General features: G+C 44.6%; 1 protein-coding gene across 2 annotated transcripts in view; it reads right to left on the bottom strand.

Moving 5' to 3' along the window:
• Positions 1 to 14411, bottom strand: part of TMEM184B (transmembrane protein 184B) — a 23705-nt gene extending 9294 nt beyond the window's left edge. Inside the window, exons 1-4 of one of the 2 annotated variants that reach the window (XM_019544916.1) lie at positions 13983 to 14411; positions 8309 to 8474; positions 4064 to 4154; positions 3392 to 3467 (exon numbers count right to left, since the gene is read on the bottom strand). In XM_019544916.1, the coding sequence (XP_019400461.1) occupies positions 3392 to 3467; positions 4064 to 4154; positions 8309 to 8474; positions 13983 to 14183 (534 nt within the window). In that variant the 5' untranslated portion in view covers positions 14184 to 14411. The remainder of the gene's footprint in view (positions 1 to 3391; positions 3468 to 4063; positions 4155 to 8308; positions 8475 to 13982) is intronic. The other variant, XM_019544917.1, reaches the window with a different exon arrangement.
• Positions 14412 to 25056: the final 10645 nt, after the last annotated feature.

The raw sequence follows: 25056 nt of genomic DNA on the forward strand, positions 1-25056 counted from the left end.
GACTAGAAATAATGGTCACAAGCTGGCAGAGGGTAGATTCAGGCTAGACATCAGAAGGTGCTACTTCACTGTCAGGGCGGCTAGGATCTGGAACCAACTTCCAAGAGAAGTGGTGCTGGCTCCTACCCTGGGCATCTTTAAGAGGCTAGATGAATACCTTGCCGGGGTCGTTTAACCCCAGTTCTCTTTCCTGCCATGGCAGGGGGTCGGACTTGATGATATGCTCAGGTCTCTTCCGACCCTACCAACTATGAAACTATCATGTCAAAAGGGCTATATAAGCCAACACTGCCCAGGAGGAAGGGCAGCAGCCATGATAAAGATACACACAGCAGCTCAACATCTGCAGCTCTCTCTCAAGATGCTGAAGTGAGTAAACTACTGAAACCTATCTAGATATATAGCTTGCTGTAAAGTAAATGCTTGATCAAAGACTACTAGCCATACTGTTTGCTCTATGGCTATTCTGTAATATTTCTTTATCCTGCAGCCTTCCCCAAGCCTTCCTTCTGTAACCAATAAAGTCCTTCACTACCAAGTATGGTAGACTTGTTGGAAGAGGCATGCCTTTATGCCCCCTTGGTCCAGCTGACTAAGGGAGGCTACTTTTTGTGCTTCAAGCTAAAGGAAGCACCCCGAGTTTTTGCAGTGGGTTAAACACCCTAAAGGTCTACAAGGCCTGTATACCCCAGAGGGCACAGGGCCAGAGACAGACCAGATCCCCTGGGTGGTGGCAGTTGTACCCCGAGGCTTGACAGTGTCGGGGGGGTCGGCCTAACGTGAGGCACCCCAGGGAGGCATTTGGATCCTGGTAGGTGGTCGGCTGCAGTGTGGTGGGTGGCTCAGAGCAGGAGTGCTCCCTACTGGCCCACCACACCGCCCACCTTGTAAGCTTGTCGAGGTCAGCCTGGATCGCCAGCCTATCCTCTAGGGTGACCACACTCCCCCATAGCTTGGTGTCATCAACGAGCTTAGCCAGTCTGCTTCTGACACCAGAGTTCAGATTTGTTTATAAATACACTGAAGAGTACAGGTCTGAGAACAGAGCTCTGGAGAACGTCACTGGTCACTATGTGCCATGTTGATTCTGTTTCATTGACTATCACTCTCTGGGTCCATCCACAGAGCCAGTTTCCCAGCCATTGGACCGTGAGATTGTCGAGACCACAGTTCCCTAATTTTTTCATGAGGATATCATAGGACACCAGGTCAAAGGCTTTCTTGAAATCCAGAAATATGATGTCCACCTCTTCTCCTTTGTCCAGGTGATGCATCACCTGGTCATAGAAGGAAATGAGATTGGTAAGGCAAGACCTACCCACAACAAAGCCATGTTAGCTATATCTCAAGATGTTGCCTTCTGTTAGCCCGCTGTTAATGGTTTCCTTGATGATTTTTTCCAAGATCTTTCCAGGGATTGAGGTCAAACTGATTAGCCTGTAGTTTCCCGGATCTTCCTTCCTCCCTTTCTTGAAGAGAGACACCACTGGCCCTCTTCCAATTATCGGGCACCTTGCTAGAGTGCCATGAGTTCTCTAATATCCTTGCCATTGGCTGCACTATGGTGTCAGACAGTTCCTTTAGCACTCTTGGGTGCATTCCACCTGGGCTGGCTGATCTGTGGATGTCCAGCCTCTCAAGGTGTTCCCTCATGAGATCTACACCAATGATGGGTGTGTGTTCGCTCTTTCCCTGGTGATCCTGCATCTTATCAGGTAAGGTGATCCCTTTGGGCTGATGGAAAATTGACGCAAAGTAATCGTTAAGGAGACTGTCCGAGCTAAACATGACTGATTTGCAGAAAGCAGAAGCCTATCTGAGAACAACTCAGTATTACAGGGATAAGATGGCAATAGCTATAGTGCTGAAGACACCTTCAGCACAGATACGACTGAGAACAGATGAGAGGCCTGGAGTGGGAACAAGGCCAGGCAAAGTGCTTCCTTCAATAGAGTTTTCCTCTGCTGATTATCACAGCAATAAATACCACTTAGTTTAAAATATGGGAAATTTTCCTGCTCACCAGGGCTGGAGGCCATGGAGGGTGGGCTCTACGTATAAGCTCCCACCTGAGCTGCTCTCAGCCTGAATTCCATGGAGCAGGCAGGAAGTGATCATATTCCTCTGCAACACTCACAGTTTAAGAAATTAGAGAGCAGTGTAGGGAGCTGGAAGGGGCAGTCTCATCTGGACAAGTTGCTTACCGTGATGCAAGAAAGTGAGAGAACATAGGAAAGCATCCATCTACACTAGAATTCTCAAGTAGTGGGGATGGGCTGCATATTTATGGAGACTGCATAGTATATATAGCATGTCCAGACTCCTTGCTTTCATTTAAGCTTCTTGTCCTCATCACTATACAAAGCCATTCCCAATAAAAAATAAGCACAACTTACACACTGATGTCTGTCTGACACTGCTGAGAGCCTGAAACAACAGTTGTAAGAGGAGAGAATCCTCTTTCCCCCATTTAATCTCATTGGGCTGTTACCTCAACTACACTTTAAATGCCAACATTAGCTGTTCCATTCCTCACAACTCTAACAGATGGAGCCGAAAATGGGGCAGAAGTAAGCCCAGATCAAGAAGGAAATACATGGGGAAAGAAAGGAAGAGATCCACAAAGGCAGGAGAGACAAGTAAAAGAGGATAGGGAAGGAAGACACATTTAAGAAACACAGACAGTAACTAAAAATAGAATTCAGCCCTCTCTGGGAAACACCTACAATAGCCCAATCTGACCATACCAGTTCTATGGTGTCTACAAAGAATTACATCACATTAAATTTCAGCAGCTCAGCAATACCCTTCAACTTTACTGCTACCTTGTGGTGGCCTCATAGACCCCAAGCCTGACTATGATGGGTACATCATCATTTCACTCTCTTTCTTCCTGACTCCCATTCCAGCCTACAGACCAGAAATGATGAGCAATAATCTGGAGGAAAGTTCCTTTACAAGTGCTCTGTCATGACAATCCCTCTCCTAATCACAGCAGCATAGCTGGGAACTCAAGGGATGCTTATGCAACTCAGGATGTCTGCAACCCAAGCAGACACTACATTCTTGTAGAGGAACTGGGACCTCTTCATTCCAGGAGCAAGGAGGAAACAAGCATCAATTCCTAGCATTGAGATCATATCCTGTAGAGACGACAGGCCTCTTCTCTTACTGGGCCTTTCCAGTTTTGGCTGGGTAGAGAAATGTAATCTTTAAATGTTACTACAACAGACTGATTTATTCCCGCTACCCATGTGATTCTCCCAGAGGCACCTTACAAGCCCCTTAAAAGAGGAAGGTCTAGAGGAGTGCTCATCTCAGCAGCTCTATGGGGGAGGTGGTGTTCCCTCTGGGTTGTGTACAGAGAATCTGAGTTTCCTAGGACTTTTACCTGTTTGCAGAATCTCAGGAACCCAATGGAATACGTCTTTCCCCACAGGCAGCAAGTCCCATACACGCAGCTGGATCTGGAAGAGCAAAACAGCAGCATTATTTAGGATAAGATGAAGGATGCAGGACCTTGCTTCTCCACTCTACTACCAAGAATCTACGATTCTTGTTTTTCACAGGCCAAGTAAATCATGGCTATACTGACAGCCAGCACGGTCTCCTTCAGAGAGGCATGTTTTGCATTTGAAGTGACACTGACCCCACCCTCCAAACCCAGTTTGTGGGAGAGCAGTTGTTGACTAGAAAGAAGAGGAAAAATATCACTAGAAAATGTGAAAAGGCAGCTGCAGTTAGCATTGGCTGAGGAAGAGAAAGATTTAAGGATGATCTGGGGTGAGGGGGGCTGGGAGGGAAGTGGGGCCATGGAGAGAAGAAACTCCAGGGAAGCTAGCTGAATAGACACAATAATTAAATTCTGTTAACGTGTGATGATGCAGGTGCACATTTTCACCTGTGTGCTTAATGATCAAGATAGCATCAGCCTGTTCACCATACATTTGCCCCACCACAAAGTTCTCAGTGGCAGGTGTAAGATGAAGCCTGTGATACAGAGGCTGCCTGCATAGAAAGGTGAGAAAGAGATGCATGCTGTAGGTAGACTCCAGGTACTCACTCAATTGATTTCCCTCTGATCTCAGACATGATGGAGCTCTCCCCACCAAGGTACTCATAGCAGAGACTGAGGAAGTTGTAGATCACAAAGGCTGTGAAGACATTGAAGTTTATCATGATTCTGATCTGGTTAAACAGAGGCAAGAAGCTGCTGTGCAGGCTATGAGCAAAACATCAGAAACCACTGTCTATGCAGCATCTGTCATCCTGAAGCATCCCAGATTGTTTTCTTACAGTTCACTCATCCTCCTACCTCAGCAGTTACGTGACGAACCAACTCAGCATTTGGCTAGGGCACTAGAACTAATGGTTCTACTTCTGCAAAAAGCATCATGGGACTTTAACGAAAACCACTCTGACCACAGTCTCCACTTCACATCATATCCATCAGATACCACTTCCAGAGACACAGAGCTCCTGAGTCTCACTGTGGGGCAATAGACTAGAACAAGCACAGATGAAAAAGCCTCACTGATGAATCATCCACCTGACATCTTTGTGCACCCTGCATTTACTTTAAGGTCTTCAATACAAGCAAAACTCAAACTCAACACTACTTAGCTTAAGACCTGCTGAGTGCAGTCTCACCAGTGCAGACACATTGCCTCTACAGCGAGACTGAGAAAAAAGAAAGGGTAACCTGCAGAGGGAAGCTTTGTTCCTGTGCTTTATGGGGATTGTTACATTTTGCAGTCTGTTTTATTATTCTCCAAAAAGCTGTAGCATTTTTCACTAACTGGGTGCCTGAAGAAGTACCCCATATCACCTTCCAGTGTGCCTTCCCTAAGGAATGCATTTGTTTTCTCTTCTGTAACATCCTGTATGAGCAATGCCCTCCACAAAGCAGCGAACATCTAGTCCTCCTTCAGGTCTCTCTCTTCATGACCCATTCTGCTGAAGCACCCAGTAAATGGGCAACTGATAATAGCCAGATGAAAGGTTGGTAGGAACTTTCATTCTATTTATAAAGTTTCCCAAGGGTTCAAAACCCTTTAGCTAAGCACATGGCTAGCCTATACTCCCCACAGGTTCTCATGACCATTTTCCTGGTCAACATGATGCCTCTTGCTGCATCCTGAAGTAAGCTGGACTATGAGCTCTTTTGAGGAGAGAATTTCCCTGTTTATTCAATAACTGGTGTGAACAAACCACACCAGTTATCTTGTGACCCCCAATTGGTACGTCCATAATACAATGAAGAAACATTATTAAATTCAACAGAGACATACCAGGGAAACTTCCTGATGAAAAAAAAAAACAATATCCAGCACACAAGGCTGAGAACCCAACCCTCTGAAAGAAGCTGAATACTGGACCACAAGGAAGTTAATCCTCCTTAGGAAAGTGTCCAAAGACTGGAACAAACAAGCTGTGAGCTTACAAAAAAAGCTGCTTGACATACACCCAATATACTTGCACATGAAGTTAATTCTACTGTCTAACCACTGCCAGATAGATATCTTTAATAGAAGAGAATGGTACAGCATTTGAAGTGTCAACATCTATCCACTTCCATTTATGTAATCAAGACAAATGTTATTCTACATATAGCCCTTGTTTTTGGACCCTAATGGATTCTGGGAAAACATCAATTTAAACCAACAAAGCAGAATGCAGAATATACTTTCTAATATTTTTGTTTGTTTTATTTTTGTATTTTAATAAATACCTGGTCTGCAGTTACCCGAGCTGTAACTTAGGGCTAGGTTCTATTCCACCTATAAAGGTGTCTAAGTAGACTGAGGTACCTAAGCAGGATTTATTCCATCTGTTCATCCATTTATGTATGTCCCAAAAATCCATTAAAGCATCTACTTTTGTAAAACATGGCCATCTCACCCTTACAATTCACCTACCTTTTGCATGAACTGTTTTTTCAGGAACTTGAGCAAGGTAAAATAAAACTACACTTAAGACAGCTAAGTCTACTGATGGATCTAATAGGTGGACTAAGATTTGGCCCTTTGAGTCAAAAGAGACAGCTTCCAACCCCTACAGGGTAAGAAGCTACACTTGCTCTCCAGCAGCTCCTCCACTGCCCTCTAATGTGTTCCTTGCAATGCCAGTTGCCCATCCAAAAGTGATGAGAAAGAGACAAAATCAGCACAAGAAAGAATGAGGACCTCTACACCCGCTCAACCCCAAAAGAAACCAAGCGATGTTATCAAAGACAGCTGCGCTAGACCAGATCTTCCCCTACCAGCCCAGATTCATCCAAGGTATTTTTGACATCATCACAAAGGACAAAAAGAAAGAAACCACTTGTGTCATTCACTTTGGCATCAGGTGTTTTTAGCTGTAGCATCAAGGTAGAGAGCAGAACCAAAAAATGTATTCACTACTACTGCCCAAAAATGTTCACCACAAAGAGAAGTCCATGACTGTTACAACACGGATTTCAATTTGTATGACAGCAACGAATAATAAAAAATATGCTTCCCTCCCAGTAGAGCCTTCTATCAAGAGTAAAAATTCTTCCTTGAAGGAGAAGAAAAGGATGGGGAGGAGGGGGAAGAGAAGGGAGATGTCTGTTTATTGCCTGTTTGTCATTAGGATAGTTTTGAAGCTGTTCATAGAGGATTTTTTTCCTCCCACTTGTTCTCTATTCATTGCAAAAGTGAACAAGCTGGTGAACTTCAGGAAAGCGGGTTGCCTCCTGAGCAGATGCTGTGATGTTTGCAAACTCCCTAGGCAAGGTAGAGGGGATAATAGCTGTTGCTAGGCAATGAGTTTCACAGAGCAGCAGGCTTCCTGCTAGGCACGTGTGCGCATGCACATACATACACATGCATGCATATACGCGCGCACACACAGAGAAGCGAGAGAAAACAAACAAACAAAATCCTGAATAAAGATGGCCTCTGCATTGCATGCGTGCGTGCATCTGCCATCTGTTATTGTGTCTCAACGCAGTGTCTTAGGCTTGAGGAGGCCTGCTGGTCCCTCAGGCAGATTAATTTGTCCACACACCCAGGGATTCCCTCTGCAATGCAGATCTCACTAATAACCAACCCTCTAAACAAGGTGCAGTTTAGTTGGGATGCACACACAATACCAGCAGCAAAATAAAACCACTCCAAAAAGACACAGACTGCCACAGCTTGGGTAAAAGGCTCCTTTTCTGAATGAGATCAGAAGGGAGGCTTAACTAAGGCATTTATTTTGGAGACTAGCTGTTTCTCTCTCAGGTAACCCCAAGACTGTTGTCATCTTTTGATGGGCAAGTCACATCCTTAGGAAAGTGCAATAAATAGTATTGCAAGGCATTTTACAGAGATGACAGGCACTTCGCAGTTACACGGCACTGAAGCACAGTGAGCACATGGCAGCCTTCTTCAGTAATTTGGACATAGACACCGTTTGAAAAGTTTTTTCTCCATACTCGAGGTACCAGTGTGGCTTGTGATCGCTGCGATGCTGGGGTGCATGAAGCATCCCACTAGAGCCAGGGGGGACCCTTCGCATGCTCGGTGGTGAACCTGGAAGTGGACCAGAAATATTTCTAGTCCAATTCCAGGTCCGCCAAGAAATGTGCAGGGGAGGCCCCCCCAGCTCAGCAATCAGCCAGAGATGTTCCCCCAGACCCAGCAGGCACCAGCTGCTAAGATGGAGGGCATGGGGGAGGAGCCTCCAGTACGTTCCCCAGTGGACCTGGAAGTAGACCACTTTCAGATCCACTGCCAAGCGCGCTGGGGAGCCCCCCACACTTCTGCGGGACACTCCACGTGCCCCAGCATCACAGCATTCATGAGCCGCCTGCTACCTAAAGGTATGTAAAAAAAACATTTAAATCTGTCTCTATGTCCGAATTGATTCAGAGAGATCAAAGGGTCCTCTGATTCGATTCGGAGATTCGGTCACCAAATCGGACTAAATCTCTGCCAAATCTAATCAGGGACCGAAGCTTCACACAGCCCTAGTCAGACCCTTGTATGCTTCCTCTGAAATGATGGATCCAGGGCTGATACAGGAGAATACATCTTCCTAAGCTTTGTCTCTAAGCAGCATCCTTAGAGGAGTCACAATATGTCCTGCCACTCTTAGGAAGCCAGTTATGAGGGAAGATGTTTCCTCATACTGAAATCCGTCATCCTGTACAGTTTGGGGCCATCACTGCCAATCCTAGCCCTCTGATGAAGCCACTGTCCTTTGTACTTCCTGTCCTCTTGTAGTACCAGCCCTTGCCTTCCAGCTTGTAAATAGCAAAACCCACATGAGGCCAACTTCCCGGGTCACCTCTCCTTACCTTCATAGCAGTCCCGCACAGTACCAAAGTAAACATAGTATTGGTCATTGGTGAAGAACAGGAGGCTGAGCCAGGAGTCGAAGGCATAAATGGGCACAATGAAAAGGATCCGGACAATATAGCGCTGCTCATTAGGGCAGCTGTAGCAGCGCAGATGCATATAGATCTGAAGAGAAGAAGACAATGAGTGGGATCAGTGATGCATCAAACCCAGAGGATAAAGTAAAGCCAGGTAGCCAGTGGGGACTGGGAATGGGAAACAGAACTCCTCCCTAGATCACCTGTTTCAATGCAGCCTCAAGTTGACAGGGATCAAAAATGTTACTGTCATCTTCTGACCACCCACAGTGGCCTGTGCACAGCAAGTCAGGAATCCCAGTCCAGCTTCCAGAGATGGGATTACCATATTTACTTAATCATAAAATGACCTCCCCATTAATTCAATTCTATATGTTGAAAATTTTTAAATTTGTTATCAAGTTCCAGGTGTAGAATCTAATTATTGGAGTTTTGCCTTTAATTCTGTCCTCCTACTGCTACAACAGGAAAAATATGTCTGGGGGGGGTCAGGTAGCCCTTTGCTTTGTGCTTCCCCCCAACCTTTCTCTGGCAGCCCCTTCACCCTCTCCTTACTGTCAGAACCTCCTCTCCCTGAGCACATGGAAGCAAGGAGCAAATTTGAAAACAATAACCTTGAAATTAGGCATGGCTGTAGCAATTTGCATATAGTACCCTTGCACTTAGTTCATCCAAAATTGATACATTACCCTTTTTTGAAACTGCAGTTTTAGCACAGGTACTTCACAAACACAATTTTGCACAGCATTTTGACAACTTTTTTATTTTTAATAGAAAATGTTTCATGTCCCAAGCCAAACCAGCCAAATCAATTCCAAATCCATGTGAATCATTCAAGAACCACAAGTGGCCCTGCTACCAGCAAGCATCCTACACCCCCACCCGGGGCTTCAGATACTCCCAAATCCTCTGACAGGCATCCTACATACAGGACCAAGCCCAGACTTGGGGTTTGGATGCCCCCAAGTTTTGCTTGCCCTCAGCCACATGGCTGCAGGAGCAAGCTAGGGAGGAGTCTACTTACATACATCCAAAGCCAAAGGCTTACAATTTATCACATACTTCATGTATCACATAGCCCTCACCAGAATCAACAGCATTTCAAGCCATGGTGACCCCATAGCTCAGCACTTCTCAGTATATGTGTGTACTCCAAAAAACCCCACAAAAAGGATCCATGTGCTAATTAGTCCCCAGTCATGACTGGAAATGAGTGTTCTTGTCACAAGTCCTGGGATGCTTCAAAAATTAATATACAGATAAGGCAAAGGGCAACCTGGTCCAGCTTCACCCCATGGGGGGCAGGACCACACTAATCATATGCGATAGGCTGACAGAGGGGGCAACAGAGATTCTGGGTGAATTGTACGCAATGTCACAATCACCATGACTTGAGTCGGTGGTAAGGGAGACTGTGCTTAACGGGCAGTACCATATGCCTTATCCAGACGGGCTACACTAACTTATTCTATAGTAGATCCCCATCAGCATTTTTTGCCAATTAAATGAACTTCATAGTTGGTTTCCATTGCTGAGTACATGCTGCTTCTGGCAGCAGCTTAATGAGAAACAATGTATTTAGTGAGATTTCTTTGTATGTGATTATAAGAGGAGGGGCTTTTTCCCCATGCTACTTGTCTTGTATTCAAGTAAACACGGTAACTGCTTTTTTTTTATACGTTTTGCTTTCCTTACCTCATTTCCTCTCATTCACACTTAACTCCCCCTATAATCTATCCAAAATCATTGTTATTCCCTTCCCTTTCTACCCATCTAGCAGAACTAACAAGGATGTCAAAATCCTATTCACCCTCTCCAACAATTAGGGGTTTATCAGCCATCGCAAAATCACCCTAAGTCACACTCCTAAAAAGCTCTCCCTAGAACAGCCATCTTTTAACAGACTTAACAGTTATCAAAAATAGTCCCAGGATGGAAAGGAACATTGTACTTATTTGTCAACGTATAAAGCCCGCTACCGAAGGTACACAAATCAGCCTTCCATACAGGCCTGTTGGCAACAAAAGGATTCCAATGCCACCTCTCAAAGACCTACCTTTGGCAAACACCCTGATGGTCAAGAAGCCTGCTACTGAAACAGTAGGGAACATGTTCCCCACAAATAAGGTCTTCTGAATGCAATTTTAGAAAAAAAACCCCAAACAACCAGAGTGGTATTTTTTTCCCTCATCCCAAGTACACCTAACCCTCCTTCAAGTACACCTAACACAGCTTGGGGATAGCAGGCACCACAGTTCTCATAGCTCCAAGCTTCACTTTTAGGATGTCAGTAGGACCCTTTAATGTGTACACCCCTCAGGGAGGATCTGCCACAGAGGAGCCCACTGCCACAATGAATCTAACACTCTGTCTCTGACACTGGATTCTTCAAAGAAACACCGCACGTGCCTAACCGTGCAGAGCTATACCACAAGGAAGGGATTCCTCCCTGCTCACGACAAGTGATCCATCTGTGCTCTGAATCAGTAGTATCGATACCAGTTTAATTGTTCCCCCTGTAGCTGTTGCTCTTAGTCACCAGCAATACCTGCAGGGTGAATAATCTGTTTTTGCACCTCACCAGACTGTCCTGCTCTGCAATGGGCTGCAACGGACAGCTTAAAGTCACCACTCTGGAATTCATTAACCCCTAGGTACAAAACACAGGTTGATAAATAATAGGGCTTATGCTTCCCACCACATATTCCAATGCACTTGATGGCTATGTACAGAACAGGATGTTGGATTTGACTTGTACTGGCACCCAGAGCACCTGCTCTAGGAAAAGGGGCAAAGGGGGAAGGGAAGCAGACATTTCCTGCTACTCCTTTCCACAGTGGAATTCAGTTTATTACTGGCAGCAGAGATCAAAGCAAGCACCACACACTGGATTTAAAACAAGACATGGCTGATCATCTGATGAACTAATAGATGACGCAGCTATAAAACAGCATGATACAGCAAGAGTAATTAAGCGTCATAAATTAAGGCACAATATCAGCACCTTCATGGCTCCTTCCGCCTCCCTGCCCACACCTCAATTTACAGCAGCACTCAAATGATCAAATGCTTTGCTGTAGGGAAGGGGTACTCATATTCCTCTAAAGATCAGGTGTGATGAATTTGGAGCTGCCCTAAAGCAAAATACGTTGGCCTGGTTATAGGACTGTTTGCTGTGACTATATTGGTTCAATACAACTGCGGGGTGCTGGGAAAACCAGGTTAGATGGGGGAGAATGGATCACGATATTCTAACTGTCCACAAACACTTGACAGTTGTTGAGGGACCATACTAGGACTATAAACCTTAAGATATTGCTTCCTCTCTGGTTGACCTGAAGAATCAAACACAGGTAACAAAGTAACCAAAAGTCTGGCAGGCTATAAAAGCATATTTATCTCAAGGGAAGAGAGTAACTGCTAAGAACCACCCACCATCCTCCTAGGAAATGCCAGAAGTTGGGCCTTCCTAGGTTACTACAAGGGAAAAGTAAGACTTAGGTGAGATAGACATGAGTGTAGGCTATTTTAAACTTGCCTCCCTAAATGCTGTTTTCTTGCTGTTGGCAACTACTTCTGGTTTCAGAAGACCATCTGGTCACTGCACATCACTAACCATACCCCACCAAAGGGAAGAATGACTGGTTCCTGAACTCTGTTCTACCTGCTGGATAAGCAAGTTTAAACCACAGGGTGCTGGAGCTCATGGCCTGGCCCAGAAATGGGAGAACTGTAGAACTGCACTCTGGAAGAGGTCAGGACACGAGGCCTGACAGCCGAAGGAATGCATCCAAAGACACAAGGAAAATAACAGAGATGCGTCTAGCCCAGGAACTGCAACAACAGGCCTTGATCACTGCTGAAGACATGCTACTGGAATAAGCAGACCTAAGCACAGCAATTCCCATGTGCCTCTGCTAATGAGACTTTTTGAGTAGATGTGATATCTTTTATTAGACCAACTGAGTAATTGGAAAAAAGTTCTTAGCTAGCTTTTGGGTGCAGTCACCCTTCTTCAGGCAAGCAGAAGGAAAAGTGCTCAAGTCTTCCACATCCTTAACAATGATCTCCCTTTCTTTACATATCCCTCCCCCGGGGCTCACTGCAAGTCAGGCTTGCTCCTTATAGTCTTGAAGACTGGAGGGAAGATGAGACATGACATATGCAGCTACCCAACTACTGGAACATTTTGCACACAATGGTACTATCTGCCAATCATAGAAAATTAGGGCTGGAAGGGACCTCAGGAGGTCATCTAGTAGGACCAACCCCAACTAGATCATCCCAGTCAAAGCTCTGTTTAGCCAGGTTTTGAAAACCTCCAAGGATGGAGCTTCCACTACCTCTCTGGGTAACCTGTTCCAGGGTTTTACTACCCTTTCTAGTAAGAAAGTTCTTCCTAATACCTAACCTAAAAATGAGCTTAAACTTCCCTTGCTGCAACTTGAGACTGTTGCTCCTTGTTCTGTAACCTGCCACCACCTAGAACAGTCTAGCTTCATGCTCTTCCCAAAATTTGAACCCAGCCAGGGCCAGAAATTGAGACTTAACATTACTTGCCCATAGACAGGTTTGAACCACCAGCCTTTTGGTTAGCAGCTTAGGACTCAGGCCTCTCCACCACAGAAGATCCATGATAACCTAGACCTAAGACATATACCTTTCTCTTCTCCATGCACAGAAAGAGTGCCTCCTCCAGAGCAGCAGAGTTCTCAAGTAACCACTAGTAATCCAGAAGCCTTGTCGCCCCAGTGCTTCATATCATCATATCCTGTAGGAGCAGAGCTGATCTTCAAGTAGCCTGATGAGGCTTACATACTTTCCTTCTGCCAAACCCCTTACTGCAGAACTCATGCAGCACTAAGCATCAGTTGCCTTCTCTGAGTCACAGGCTAATGCTTCCTTCACCACCTTCCCCACTCTTATTAGGCTATACCTAAATCTATCTGCTTCTGACACCATAGCTTCCACCAACAGAGCTGCTGCTGTTGCCAAGTCGCCAGAGCACATTCATTCCCTGGAGACTCAATAGCTGGGCTGCCCAAGTGTGAACTATACCCTGGGAAGGCACTGGCTGCTGAAGTGACTGCAGCAGCTGTTTGGAGATTCTGGAGCATTTACTGGTGTCTTCTGCTGGCTGACAGGTAGTTGCAGAAATTTTGCTCCACCAGCAAACATGGTGCAACTCTCTGGGTTCTGCTACCACAGATGGGCTTTCAGCATGTAGCTCCGCAAGTTTTGCTAGTGGCACAACAGTTCTGCAGGCAAAACCCTGAAGAGTAGACTGGTCTTTAATCTTCACAAAACAGGTAAGAAGCTATTTTAGTTCCATCAATGACTCCTCAAAGAGAAGGGGTTAAAACACCTTAAGGTAAGCCCATTACTCAACTAGAAGGAATGATTTAACTCTAAAAAAATGCAGCTCTCTGGCACCACTCCAGCACCAGAGTACCTTCATCCCCCTCCTCCCACTGCAGACAGAGATACCCAAAACTGGAACTGTACATCATGCCACATGCACTCATCTGGTTTAGGAAACCATGAATGAGAGGAAGGAGGAGGGAATAACAGGGGCCAAATGCCATAGGATTTTTACCTGATGGCAGGTGATGAGCAAAGCTGTCCACACAAAGAAACCTGAGATGGCCTGAGCAGCTGTAGTCATTAGAAATATCGGTTGCTCCACTGCTGTGGGGCTGCCATCATTGGGCATCCAAGAGAAGTTGGGAGCCGCAGCTGGAGTGGTAGCACTGGACCCCAGTTCAGGGGCTGACATAACTCCAGTCACCACTATCATCGTGCCTTCTCAGAAGAATTTCCACCTGGAGTTTCTATAAAGCCACCTCTAAGAGACCTGTTAAAGCCAAAGGAGAAACAGAAGGGATTATGTTTAGCTGAATGGACTCAGAATATCATGGTAACTTTTTGCATTTCTAACATGTGATCCTGCAGTGCTGCACAAAAAAGGCTGAGTGAAACCTCATGGTAGGAAATATGGTAGGTAGGGACTATGTAGGGATCACTTGCCTATCTGTGAAATACAGACACCCTAGGATGAAATGCAGCACCCATTTGGTGATAGTAAAATAACCACTTCCACCCCACAACCCCATGCTTTTCCTCCAGTAACATACTTCAGGACAGGAAATGAAGAACACTGCATCCAATTGAAATGCCAAGGGAATTTAGGTAGGCTGAACTTAAATTAGTCCTGGCTGTGTTTCAATCTGTCACCAGAATTGGCAATTCTACTCTTTGGAGAAGCTTCTCCTACTCCTCTATATTCTAAACAGTCAGAGCATTAGTTTTGCATCTCATCTAAACAACAGCATTACAAGCAGCCCAACACCTTTTAGTACCATATGGGGGAAAACTGCTTTGGTACCACCTCCATGGAGTAAACATTTTTCCTTAGTTACCATCACCAGTTCTTGCACTGACAAAGTCACAGTGTGAAACTGGGACACACAGCATGGTGAGGCACATGTAGGGAGAAAGGCAAGAGAGTCTTCTCCTTCTTCCAGCAGGCAGTCCCTTCTCCCCACACAGTACTCTCCACCAAGAGAGCTCAAAGTTGAACTGCAAAAGGAGATGATCATTATCACTCCCATTTCAGAGATGTGGAAATGGAGGCATGGAAAAGTGAAGCAATATAGCCAATATCACCCAACCAGTCAGTGGCCAGGTCAGGGCTAGAATCCACTTCTCCAGAATGAAAACCCAGGGGTTCCAACCAGCAAGTTACAGAAACAGAAATCAGCCAATTACCCACATAAGCTAAGTAAATGCAGACTCTTGTGAGCTTAACATTTATGCACCTGCACATGCTCTAAAACATATGCCCCACGTCCAGATCATCACTTTGTATAAGTGACCCATAAATTGCCTACAGAAATTCTTTTATCTCCTTTCTTCTTATGTTACAAAGAAGAAGAAAAACAAAGGTAAGTTGGGGGAAGCAGCTGGGTTCATTTTAGCAGGTTCATTCTTTTATTTTACAGGGAGCAACAGAGACGCTTACAGTTAAGAGCTGTTATCATGATTTCCTAGCCTTCACTTCTTTTCTAGGCCATCTAGTTTTTCTGAAATATTTCCCCTTTGGGCTGAAATTTTCCAAGCATGGCCTCTGATCAGATATGACTTTTCCTCCAAATGTTTGAGGAACAGAGTCATGTATGTTAGGCAAAATATTCACAAAGAAACATTTCTGTTTCTTGGGAACGGGGAAGAATAAGTAACCATCACACCCCAAAAGACAACCTTCTGTAGGAAATAGCCAAGAGCTGAAAGCTAAAAAAAATGGATGGAAACTATCCTCACTGAATGACAAGACCTTTGCTGGCTGTGGAAGAAACTAGTTTCTATTTGACAGGGTTCTAAGCCTCTGAAAAGCCAACAGTGACAAATAGCAAACACTCCCAATAAACTTAGAAAGCACACATCTAACATACTTCACAGCAGGTATAGCCATGGTTCACCTTGTGCTAGAGTGAAAAAGCCAGTAGTCAGGTCATGATACTGCATGCTGTACATGCAGACACCTTGGGAGCTCTGCAGATGAGCTTTCCAAGCTATAGGTTAGAAACAGATGCTATCTGATGTTGCATTTCTGCCAGCATAAGATGTTTTATGGATGTTGATACCCTTTGTTGTGCAATGTGAAAGGAAAATCAGTGGTACAACAAAAGGTGGTCATAGACTCTGCCACTTTATTGCAGTGGACATCTGTTACTTCTCTGGTGGAAGAGTACAGGAAGCCTGAGCTGCTTGCCCTTCTCTGAAACACTGAGCAAGTGCTCTGGGGACTTGGGGGCCCTCAAGGTCCCTGAGGACCTGTTCACTTCCCCCACTTAGAGAGACGCACCCTGGGGAATCTCAGGAAGTTGGGTTTCCATGTTCAGCCATAACCATCCCCATGATCATGGAGAAGCAAGGTAGGGCTTTTCCCCACTCAGCCACACCCATGGCCCAGGTCTGGCTGGGCAGGGAAAGTAGGGAGATCATATTCCCCCCCTTGTTCCGCACTATGAAGAGCGAGACAAGGGGAAATATGTGTTTTGCCCAATGAAGCGGATCAGCTGTGTGCCACAAGACACATCACGGCACAACTGATCCATTTCATTTGGTGATACCTATTTCTGGTTTGAGTGCCTAAGATTCATATGCAGGTGGCTCTCTTCCAGGGCCCTCAACTGGCAGGCTAGAATAGGACAGGGAGTTTCATCATTACCTCACCAAACTTTGTAGACTCCACAACAATTTGCAAGTCAGCCAAGACTCAAAAGGCTTTCAAAGTGAAATGCCTATGATTTTTTTTCTTTTTTTTCTTTTGGTAAAAGAAAAAAAACCCCACATCTAGTCAATTCAGTGGTGAGAAAAAAACCTACTAACATAATATAAAGGTTGTATAGTTAAACACCCAAAAAGTCAGGACAATACTAAAGTTGAGGTTGTACAAATACTGCCCCCTTGTGATTATATAAGATCTGGAATTACATGATTATACACTATTTCTCAACTATAACATTTATTATGCCTACATTTATTATGCCTACAACCTTAAAAACACCAGTACCATTTTAGAGTACTGAGCATGGGAAAGCCATTTGTATGAGAGCACACACTGTATTTTTAGCCACAAACAGATTGCAGGTTACGTAGTAACAAAATGTTGATAGATTTAAGTCAACAAAAGCTACAGGTATTAGCTTCATAGTAACTTCCTCTCTACTGAAAACCACTGAAAGAAGGCTATACGACTAGCTGAGAAGGAAAATACAGAATGTATGGATCCTGCAAAATTATTCTTACCTTTGGGGAAAGTTATCCTGTCCATTTTTATATAGGACCATTTTGGGAAATAGAAGGAATGAAAAAAAATGTAAAAAGCAGGTGCTCTTGCGTTCTGACAAAAATGTGTATTATGCTATACTATAAAGAAATAGGAGGCAATAGTGTAATTGGTGTCTCTTCTCCATCATCTCAGAGGTAAACTACTCATCTTTGGCATCAAGGTCCTTTATGAGCTACCTCCTTCCCACCTATAATTTCTTATACACTGCTGAGAGATTGACTCCCCCTCTCCCATCAGCCTGTGATGCCAATCATCATTTCCCACTTGTTACGTTTTCAAACAGGCACCTTCAAGTTTTCTTTGCTGTTGCTCCTCCTCCTAAGGAGGAATTCTTGTATCTGCAAAGTCATCATCTAAGTCAGGGACAGGCAATTACTTTGGGCGGAGGGCCACTTACTGAGTTTTGGCAAGCCATGGAGGGCCGCATGACAGGCAGCCCCGGGCATATTAATATTAATTTTCTAAATTTTTTTAGGGGCCCCGTGGACCGGATAGAATGCCTTGGCAGGCCGCATTTTGCCCACCCCTGATCTAAGTGCTCTCCTCCAAATCTTTTTTCACAGAATCATAGAGAAGCAGAGCTGCAAGGGACCTCCGGAAGTCAGCTAGTCCAACGATCATCCCATCCCATACAAATTATAATCTAAACTTTACATAAGACTACTCTCAACCCTGACACAACAAAGACCTAATACCCTAACCTGCCACAGGTAAACCGGGGAAGCACAGCAGCCAATGTCCTGCTTCCTTCTATGATGATGTGAGAGTGGTTGGGTTGCTGGTACACTGAGACCACTGTGTCATCCTGAGCAATAATATCTCCTCACTTCTTCCTTTCCCCCCCTAACTGTAGTCCCATCTTGTCTATAAGCTCTTTAAGGCAGGGACCACCCTTTTGTTTGGCGTTTTCACAACATCTAGCAGAGCAGGGAACTATTCCACTACTATGATGCTGAGCCGTTAAGGTAATGCAAATAATAATTCAAAAACTCCAATGAAATATAATGGCATCTTATGGAATGACTCCCTGAGCCTGCTTGCTTATTCTGCTCTTCCACTCTCGTCTTCCCTTTTCCACCCATCTCTCCAACTACACCACTTTGGAATCAATCACAGGGGTGAGGAAGGGCAAAGGTGATCCTGTCTCACCTTTCTGGAATTCTTTCCTAATTTTTTTCCTCTTCAGTATTTCTACTCCTGAAATTCCCCTTTAAAAAATTCTTCCTTGACCTCAATACACAACTACAGTCCCATAAAAGAGGGGGAGGAGAAAATGCATGGCTCGGGACAAGGCAAAATCCCATTTCTTTAGCTGAAATTCATCTGGGCAGGTAGACCAGATTGGGCACACAAACAAGTGTGCTCACAGATAAATACATTCTTACCAGATCCCAGGCTGGGATTATCAAAAGTAAAACAAGAATAAAATAAAATAAGGACGGGGGGTGGGGGCAGGTTGGAAGTTAGTGTTTCTTTCTAAATACAATTGCAAGTGCTGTTTACTACAGGTCAGGAATCACTTTACCTCCATGGCATGGGTTTAAATGCAAATCAAGTTTGTTGAGGCTTGAAATTATCCTGCAACAGATCTGTGGGAAATCACTATGGGAGGTTATCAGGCTATGCCATCTGCAAAAAACAAGAAGGTGCTATTTACGCTGAGACATCTGCCTTGATGTAAAATCATGACAGAGACCAGGCACTGTAGTTTTTACCCCAGTCACACCTAGTTAAGTGCAACCCCCGCTGGGGGAGTAGTGTTGAACCCCTCTAGCTAAAGATAGACAAAAAATTACAATGCCTTATGTCCATTACGATTTTACATCAGGATAGCTATCCTTATCTAAATATCACCTTTTTTTCCAATGCCATACTACTGGCACTAAAAAGCCCTCCTAGTGACACACTAAGCACAGACCAGAGGCCAAATGGCTCAATGCCCTTCTCATTTACAGGGTTTGTCCATTCAGGTCAGGCTGGGGACACACTGGGCATACAGAAAACCCTCACTATTCGTGGGTTCGGCATTTGCGGTTTCAAATATTTGCAAATGCCGAATCCACATTTTAAATACGCTTACAGGAGCTCCTTGGGAGCTCTGTGCTTGCTGCCACCAGGCTCCCATTGCCGCCGCTGGGCTCCCACCACCGCCAATGCAGCCGTGGTCCCCCCTCAGCCACCGGTGGCACTGCGTTCATGATGGTCATGAATGAAGTGCTATATTCACAGATTTCCCCGTTTGCAGAGATCTCCAGAATGGATCCCCCACAAATGACAAGGATCACCTGTATGTCTACAGGAGTCACTGCAGTGTAGATATGCCCAAGCACGGGTGCTGCTATCATTATACCTGTCACTTCACAGAGTTCAGTGTGGGCTTATCATGTGAAGATTCACTTAGGTTTCATAACCTGTACCAAGTTTCCATGCTACTGTGGCTATACTACTAGCCATATCCAAACTACCTATTTTAAAACAAAATGGAGTATGTCTACTCAGGCTGTATTTGCAGCAGCAACAGCAGCATAGATATATGCCACTTCCTGACAGTGGGTACACTCTGCCATCATTCTTGCAACTCTTTTGCAAGCAGAGATCTTTGGTCTTCAAAACTGTCAAGCCAACATCTTTCATCAAAACAAATTCAGAATCCAAAATACATAACTGGAAGGGATTTGGGGCAAGCTTAACAAAATAGCCTTCATTTTTTGCCAGAGTCGACATATGGAAAGAGTCACTACCACAGGAGAGACACTTTTATAAATGGTGAACATTGTATGCATACCCTGCATTCATTACATAAAGCCTGCCTCTCATGCAACAGTCTAGCAAAACCAGTGGAAAAGGAAGAGGCATTGATTCTCAGACCATTTCTGCCTACAGGTCAGCAGAAGCTCACAGGCATGGATTATTAGCCTCAGTGCCCTACACATGAAATTTGTACGTTTAAAATGGATGAAATCACTATGGGAGGTTATCAGGCTATCAGTTTCATCCCCCACTGCAGTTAAAGCATTTCATCACCAAACTGCTTCAGAGAGGCAGGAATGATATGCAAAGGTATCATGTGAAAGGTGATCAAAACCTGCATCTCTTTCTGCCAAAGGGGGTATGACACCCCCACCTTACTGATCTTATTTTGGAAGTCCCATGAGGAAAGAGATTCCCAGGTGTGGACATGGGTAATAAGCTGCAGCCCTTCTGCACTTTTGTAGAGAAGTGAGGCTGGAAGGAACCTCTTGGCCAACCAGGGATGAAACCTGCAACCCTGGTATTGTTAGCACCACATTCTAATCAACTGAGCTAAATGGCTACACTACAGGAAGCTTCTGGCTCACCGGCTCTCTGCTACCAATTCATTCCTCCAAACCTTCCTTTTACAGGCTAGACCAATGGTGCCCAAAACTCTTCACCCCACAGGCCAGACAGGCGGCTAGATCTGGCTGATGCGCTCAATGTGGTATGTAGGCCAGTGCAGCAGGTGTCCAATGCAGCTACAGGGGAGGGGTAAGGTGCACAGCTGCCAGGGATGGAAGTGGGGAGCAGCCTGGTCCCTATCCAGAAACACTGGGGGGCAGGGGAAGGGCCAGAGCAGCCCAGATCAAGACACATGGGAGGAGGGGAGGAGCAGCCCAGCCCAAATCAGATGTATGGGGGCGGGCCCAGCCCTTGTCCTGCTGTCTGGCAATGGCCTCAGCAAGGCTGGATCCACCTGCACTGAGCTTCCACCATTCCACCAGCGCCAAATTTCCAACCTGTGGAGATTCCCATGGGCCAGATGCCATGGCTGTACAGATTGGAGGTTAAGTACCCTTGTACAAGACTCATGAGCAACTTCAAATCACCATTGTATTTAATTTTCTTTCAACTGACCCAGAAATGTTTCTTTCCTTCTCATCCTTCATTCCCTCCATGGGGAATTTCTCCCTAAATTTATAATGGTCAAATGCCAAAGAGAAAAAAATCCATCCTCCATAAGAAACCAGCTTCAGGTCTGAATTTTTCCCATCTGTTAAAATAAAATTAAAAAAAAAAAAAAGAGAGACCTGTCTCCCACTAGAAACCAGTTTTATAGCTTTCTGGAGGGTCACACAAATCCACTTCCATTTCTGAAAAAGTCTTCAATGTTTGAACTTAAAAAATTTTACATTAAAAAAACCCTACAAAACTATCAAGAGAGACAACCTTATAGTCCAATGGCTAGGGAATTGGCTTCGTGGTCAGACCCAGAGCGCTTATCAATGAACATGGAGCATGGTGACCAGTGGCATCCCCCAGGGTTTAGTTCTCAGACCAGTACTCTTTAATATATTCATAAATGATCTGAATTCAGGTGTCAGAAGCAAACTAGGTAAGTTCGCAGATGACACCAAATTGTGGGAAAGCACAGTCACTCTAGACGATAGGATGGGGATTCAGGCCAACCTGGACAGGTTTGCAAGGTGGGTGGATCAAAACCTGATGACATTCAACATAGAGAAATGCAAGGTGCTCCACCTCAGGAAAAAGAACCCACATCATACCTATAGGCTTGGCAGTGCTACACTCACTTGCACCATGACCAAAAGAAACTAGGAGATCATGACTGACCACAAGATGAATATGTATATGCGGCACCAATGCAATGCTGCAGCTGGCAAAGCAAACCAAACTCTGGTGTGCGTCTACCGATGCATCTCAAGCAAAACCAGGGACGTCATCCTCCCACTTTACTCAGCATTGGTGAGGCCACAGCTGGAGTACTGCATCCAGTTTTGGGACCCCAACTTCAGAAGGGATGTGGAAAAGCATGAGAGAATCTAGAGGAGAGCCATTCATATGATTCAATGCCTGGAGAGCAGGCTGTACAAGGAGAGACTAAGGGACTTAGGACTCTTCAGTCTGGAAAAAAGAATGCTCAGGGGTGACTTGGTTACAGTCTACAATTACATAAGAGGGGTACATCAGGACTCAGAAGAACAGCTGTTCACCAGAACTCCCCAAGGCATAATAAGTTCTAACAGCCATAAACTCCAGGAAGGCTGATTTAGACTAGACATAAGAAAAAAGTTCTTTACAGTGTGAGTGTCCAGGGTCTAGAACAGACTCCCCCAGAGGTGGTGCAAACACCTACTCTGGACTCTTTTAAAAAACATCTGGATATTTTTCTTGCTGGGATCACTTGATCCCAACTGACTTCCTGCCTATGGCGGTGGGGGCTGGACTTGATGATCTCACAAAGTCCCTTCCAGCCCCTAATGTCTATGAAATCTAACGTCTATGAAATCTATGAAGTCACCATAATAGTGATTAGGGTCACCAACTGTGATCAGAGCTCCATCATACACGCAGTAAATAATAGTTCCCAAACCAAAGAGCTTACAATCTGAAACAGTGATCATAGCTGCTCAATCAGACAGACAAACTGGGAGAGAGGAAGGCAGGGAAAACAAAGTTAATAGCAACAGGATGCTTTAGTACAGACAAGTTGCACACATGCTTCTAATGAAGACAGCCTATTGACAGCAGCAACCTCGAAAAAAGTTTCAAACTTATTACTATTCTCTGCCAGGCCTGGCTAACCGGACACACAAGAATGCTTAGCTAAATATGAAAAAGGTGCATGCATGCATGCACACATACTTTAAGACCCTCCAAAACATTTCTAAAGTAGTTTTTGAGAAAAAACATAACACATGAAGACTACATGATAGCATAGCACAAAAGCTGTATTGGAATGATGACCTATTAATATGTTTATTGTTTCAATACTTAGAGAGATAAATTCATCTTAAACTTAAGGCCAATCAGTCACATCACATCATCACACTTCACATATGCATACCTAAACACCTTCGAAATATAAATACCTACACATCGCCCTCAGCCTAAACATGTGCTTAACTACATAATTTACATAAACACGTAAGAGCTATGTAATTAGTTGAGAGGAGCTACATAACTATTGGCATAGCAAGCTGAGATCCAAATGCGGCTCCTCACACGGTAATCACTCTAAAGGAGTGAAGAAACTGAGTACTCAAGAGATGCTGTCCAATCATGATTTCTTTTCTAAGCAGCAGTCAGTATGAGGGGTAAAATGCAAGACAGAAAAATGTTAATCTGTCAGAACAATGATTGGAATACAAATACTTTCTCTGTAAAAGGAAAAACACTAACCTCAGCAGAGAGGATAGAGGACTGAACAACAGCTGCATCATTGCTTAACTTTAGGCAGTTTCATATTCCCTCCAAGTGTATATTCAAAGGATGATCCTGCAACTTTTCAAATAAATAGAAGGCAACCTATGTGAACTATTTAACCTTCAGTACAGCACCACAATTCCCTTCCCCGACTGCAGTTAAACTCTGAAGACACAAAGGAATCCTCCCTCCCCCACTGCACACTGTGGAGTCCCCTCTTCTGCACATCCAGTTGGTCACATCCCAACTATCCCTTCTGCTATTAATCTCCCCCATGCCTTTAATAATGAATGCAAAATCACCCTGATAAAAGAGCTGCCACTAATGCCATCCTCCCAACTTCAGAAACCCAGGATGAACAATAAAATCCTTTTACTCCAAACTGCCCCATCCTCCTCCCACAGAGGGTTTTTTTTCTGCTCTATTAATTTCTGTTGTCTTTCTCTCTCTCTCCCTCCTCGCCTTTTTTTGGTGGACTGACCCATATTAGAATAGGTCAGCATCCCAGAGCCAGCCCATTTTGCAGAAGGTAGGAAACAAGGAAGGGTGTCCCTAGGGCTCCCAGACCTTCCTTTGAAAACAGGATCAAACATGCTTTTGTCATGGGGTGTGTCCATTCCCATACTCCAGCCGGTCCCAGCCCATATACGCACTCCGGTCTGGTGCCAAGCCTCTCCCTGCAAAGGGAAGGGGCCCCAAGAGATAAAGCCAAGGCTCCATGACAGTGAGTGAGGACGCTACACTCAAGGAAAGCGGCACTTCGGAAATGCTTCTTTCAAACATGACAGAGGAAGCTTGCATGCAGTTTTCCAAAAGTCTCAGAAGCAAAGATGTGTCACAAACCTATTCCCAATCACTTGCATTTTTACTCCACTGCACAAAGCTTGCTTTTGTGTCTGAAAGGGAAGGATATGAAGGCATCTGGATAGGGAGGGAGGTTACAAAAAATGATCAAATTACACAGCATGCCCTATGAGCTATCAAAAGTGAAATGGCTCATCAGGATGCCACTCACTGGTGTTAACATGCATTTTCCCCAACCACTGCACAGGATCTGTCAAATCTCACGTAATCATAAGTTTACCAAACAGACCAAGCTTCTCAGATTTCAGAATAAGCCAAGCACATCTGTTATACTACCAGTCAAACATGCACCACTGCAGCCTGAGGGGAGCATGAGCAAGGGACTGACTTCCACAGCATGAGATTCCCAGGTGTATAAGTACTACAGTAATAGGCACTACAGAAACACCTAGACATAAATTCAACCACCCTTATGTTAGCACACATAACAAGAAATGTTATTGTGGATCTCACAGCTTTCTTCTTGTTGCTATTCGGCATTTCAGTTATTTGTTCTCAGAGACAGCAAGAAGCAAGGCATATCCTTCCAGGAACAACAATACTGTCACATTTCTTAGCTCTCACTTTTACTTCACCAAGAACGATACACAAATCCTACTGCATAACAAACAGGCTCAAATTTCTAACAGCGGAAATGGACATTTCAAGTGCCAGGACTCCTGAAGAGGCGGTCTTTCCATTTCAAATGAAATAAGCCTATGAGGTGCCACGTCACATAGAATTACTCAGTCACCCAGCTCATCTCTCATTTTAGGATGTCATGTTTTAA

Source organism: Crocodylus porosus, unplaced genomic scaffold (assembly GCF_001723895.1).
Source record: "Crocodylus porosus isolate Cpor-Errol unplaced genomic scaffold, CroPor_comp1, whole genome shotgun sequence".
Classification (NCBI taxonomy): domain Eukaryota; kingdom Metazoa; phylum Chordata; order Crocodylia; family Crocodylidae; genus Crocodylus; species Crocodylus porosus.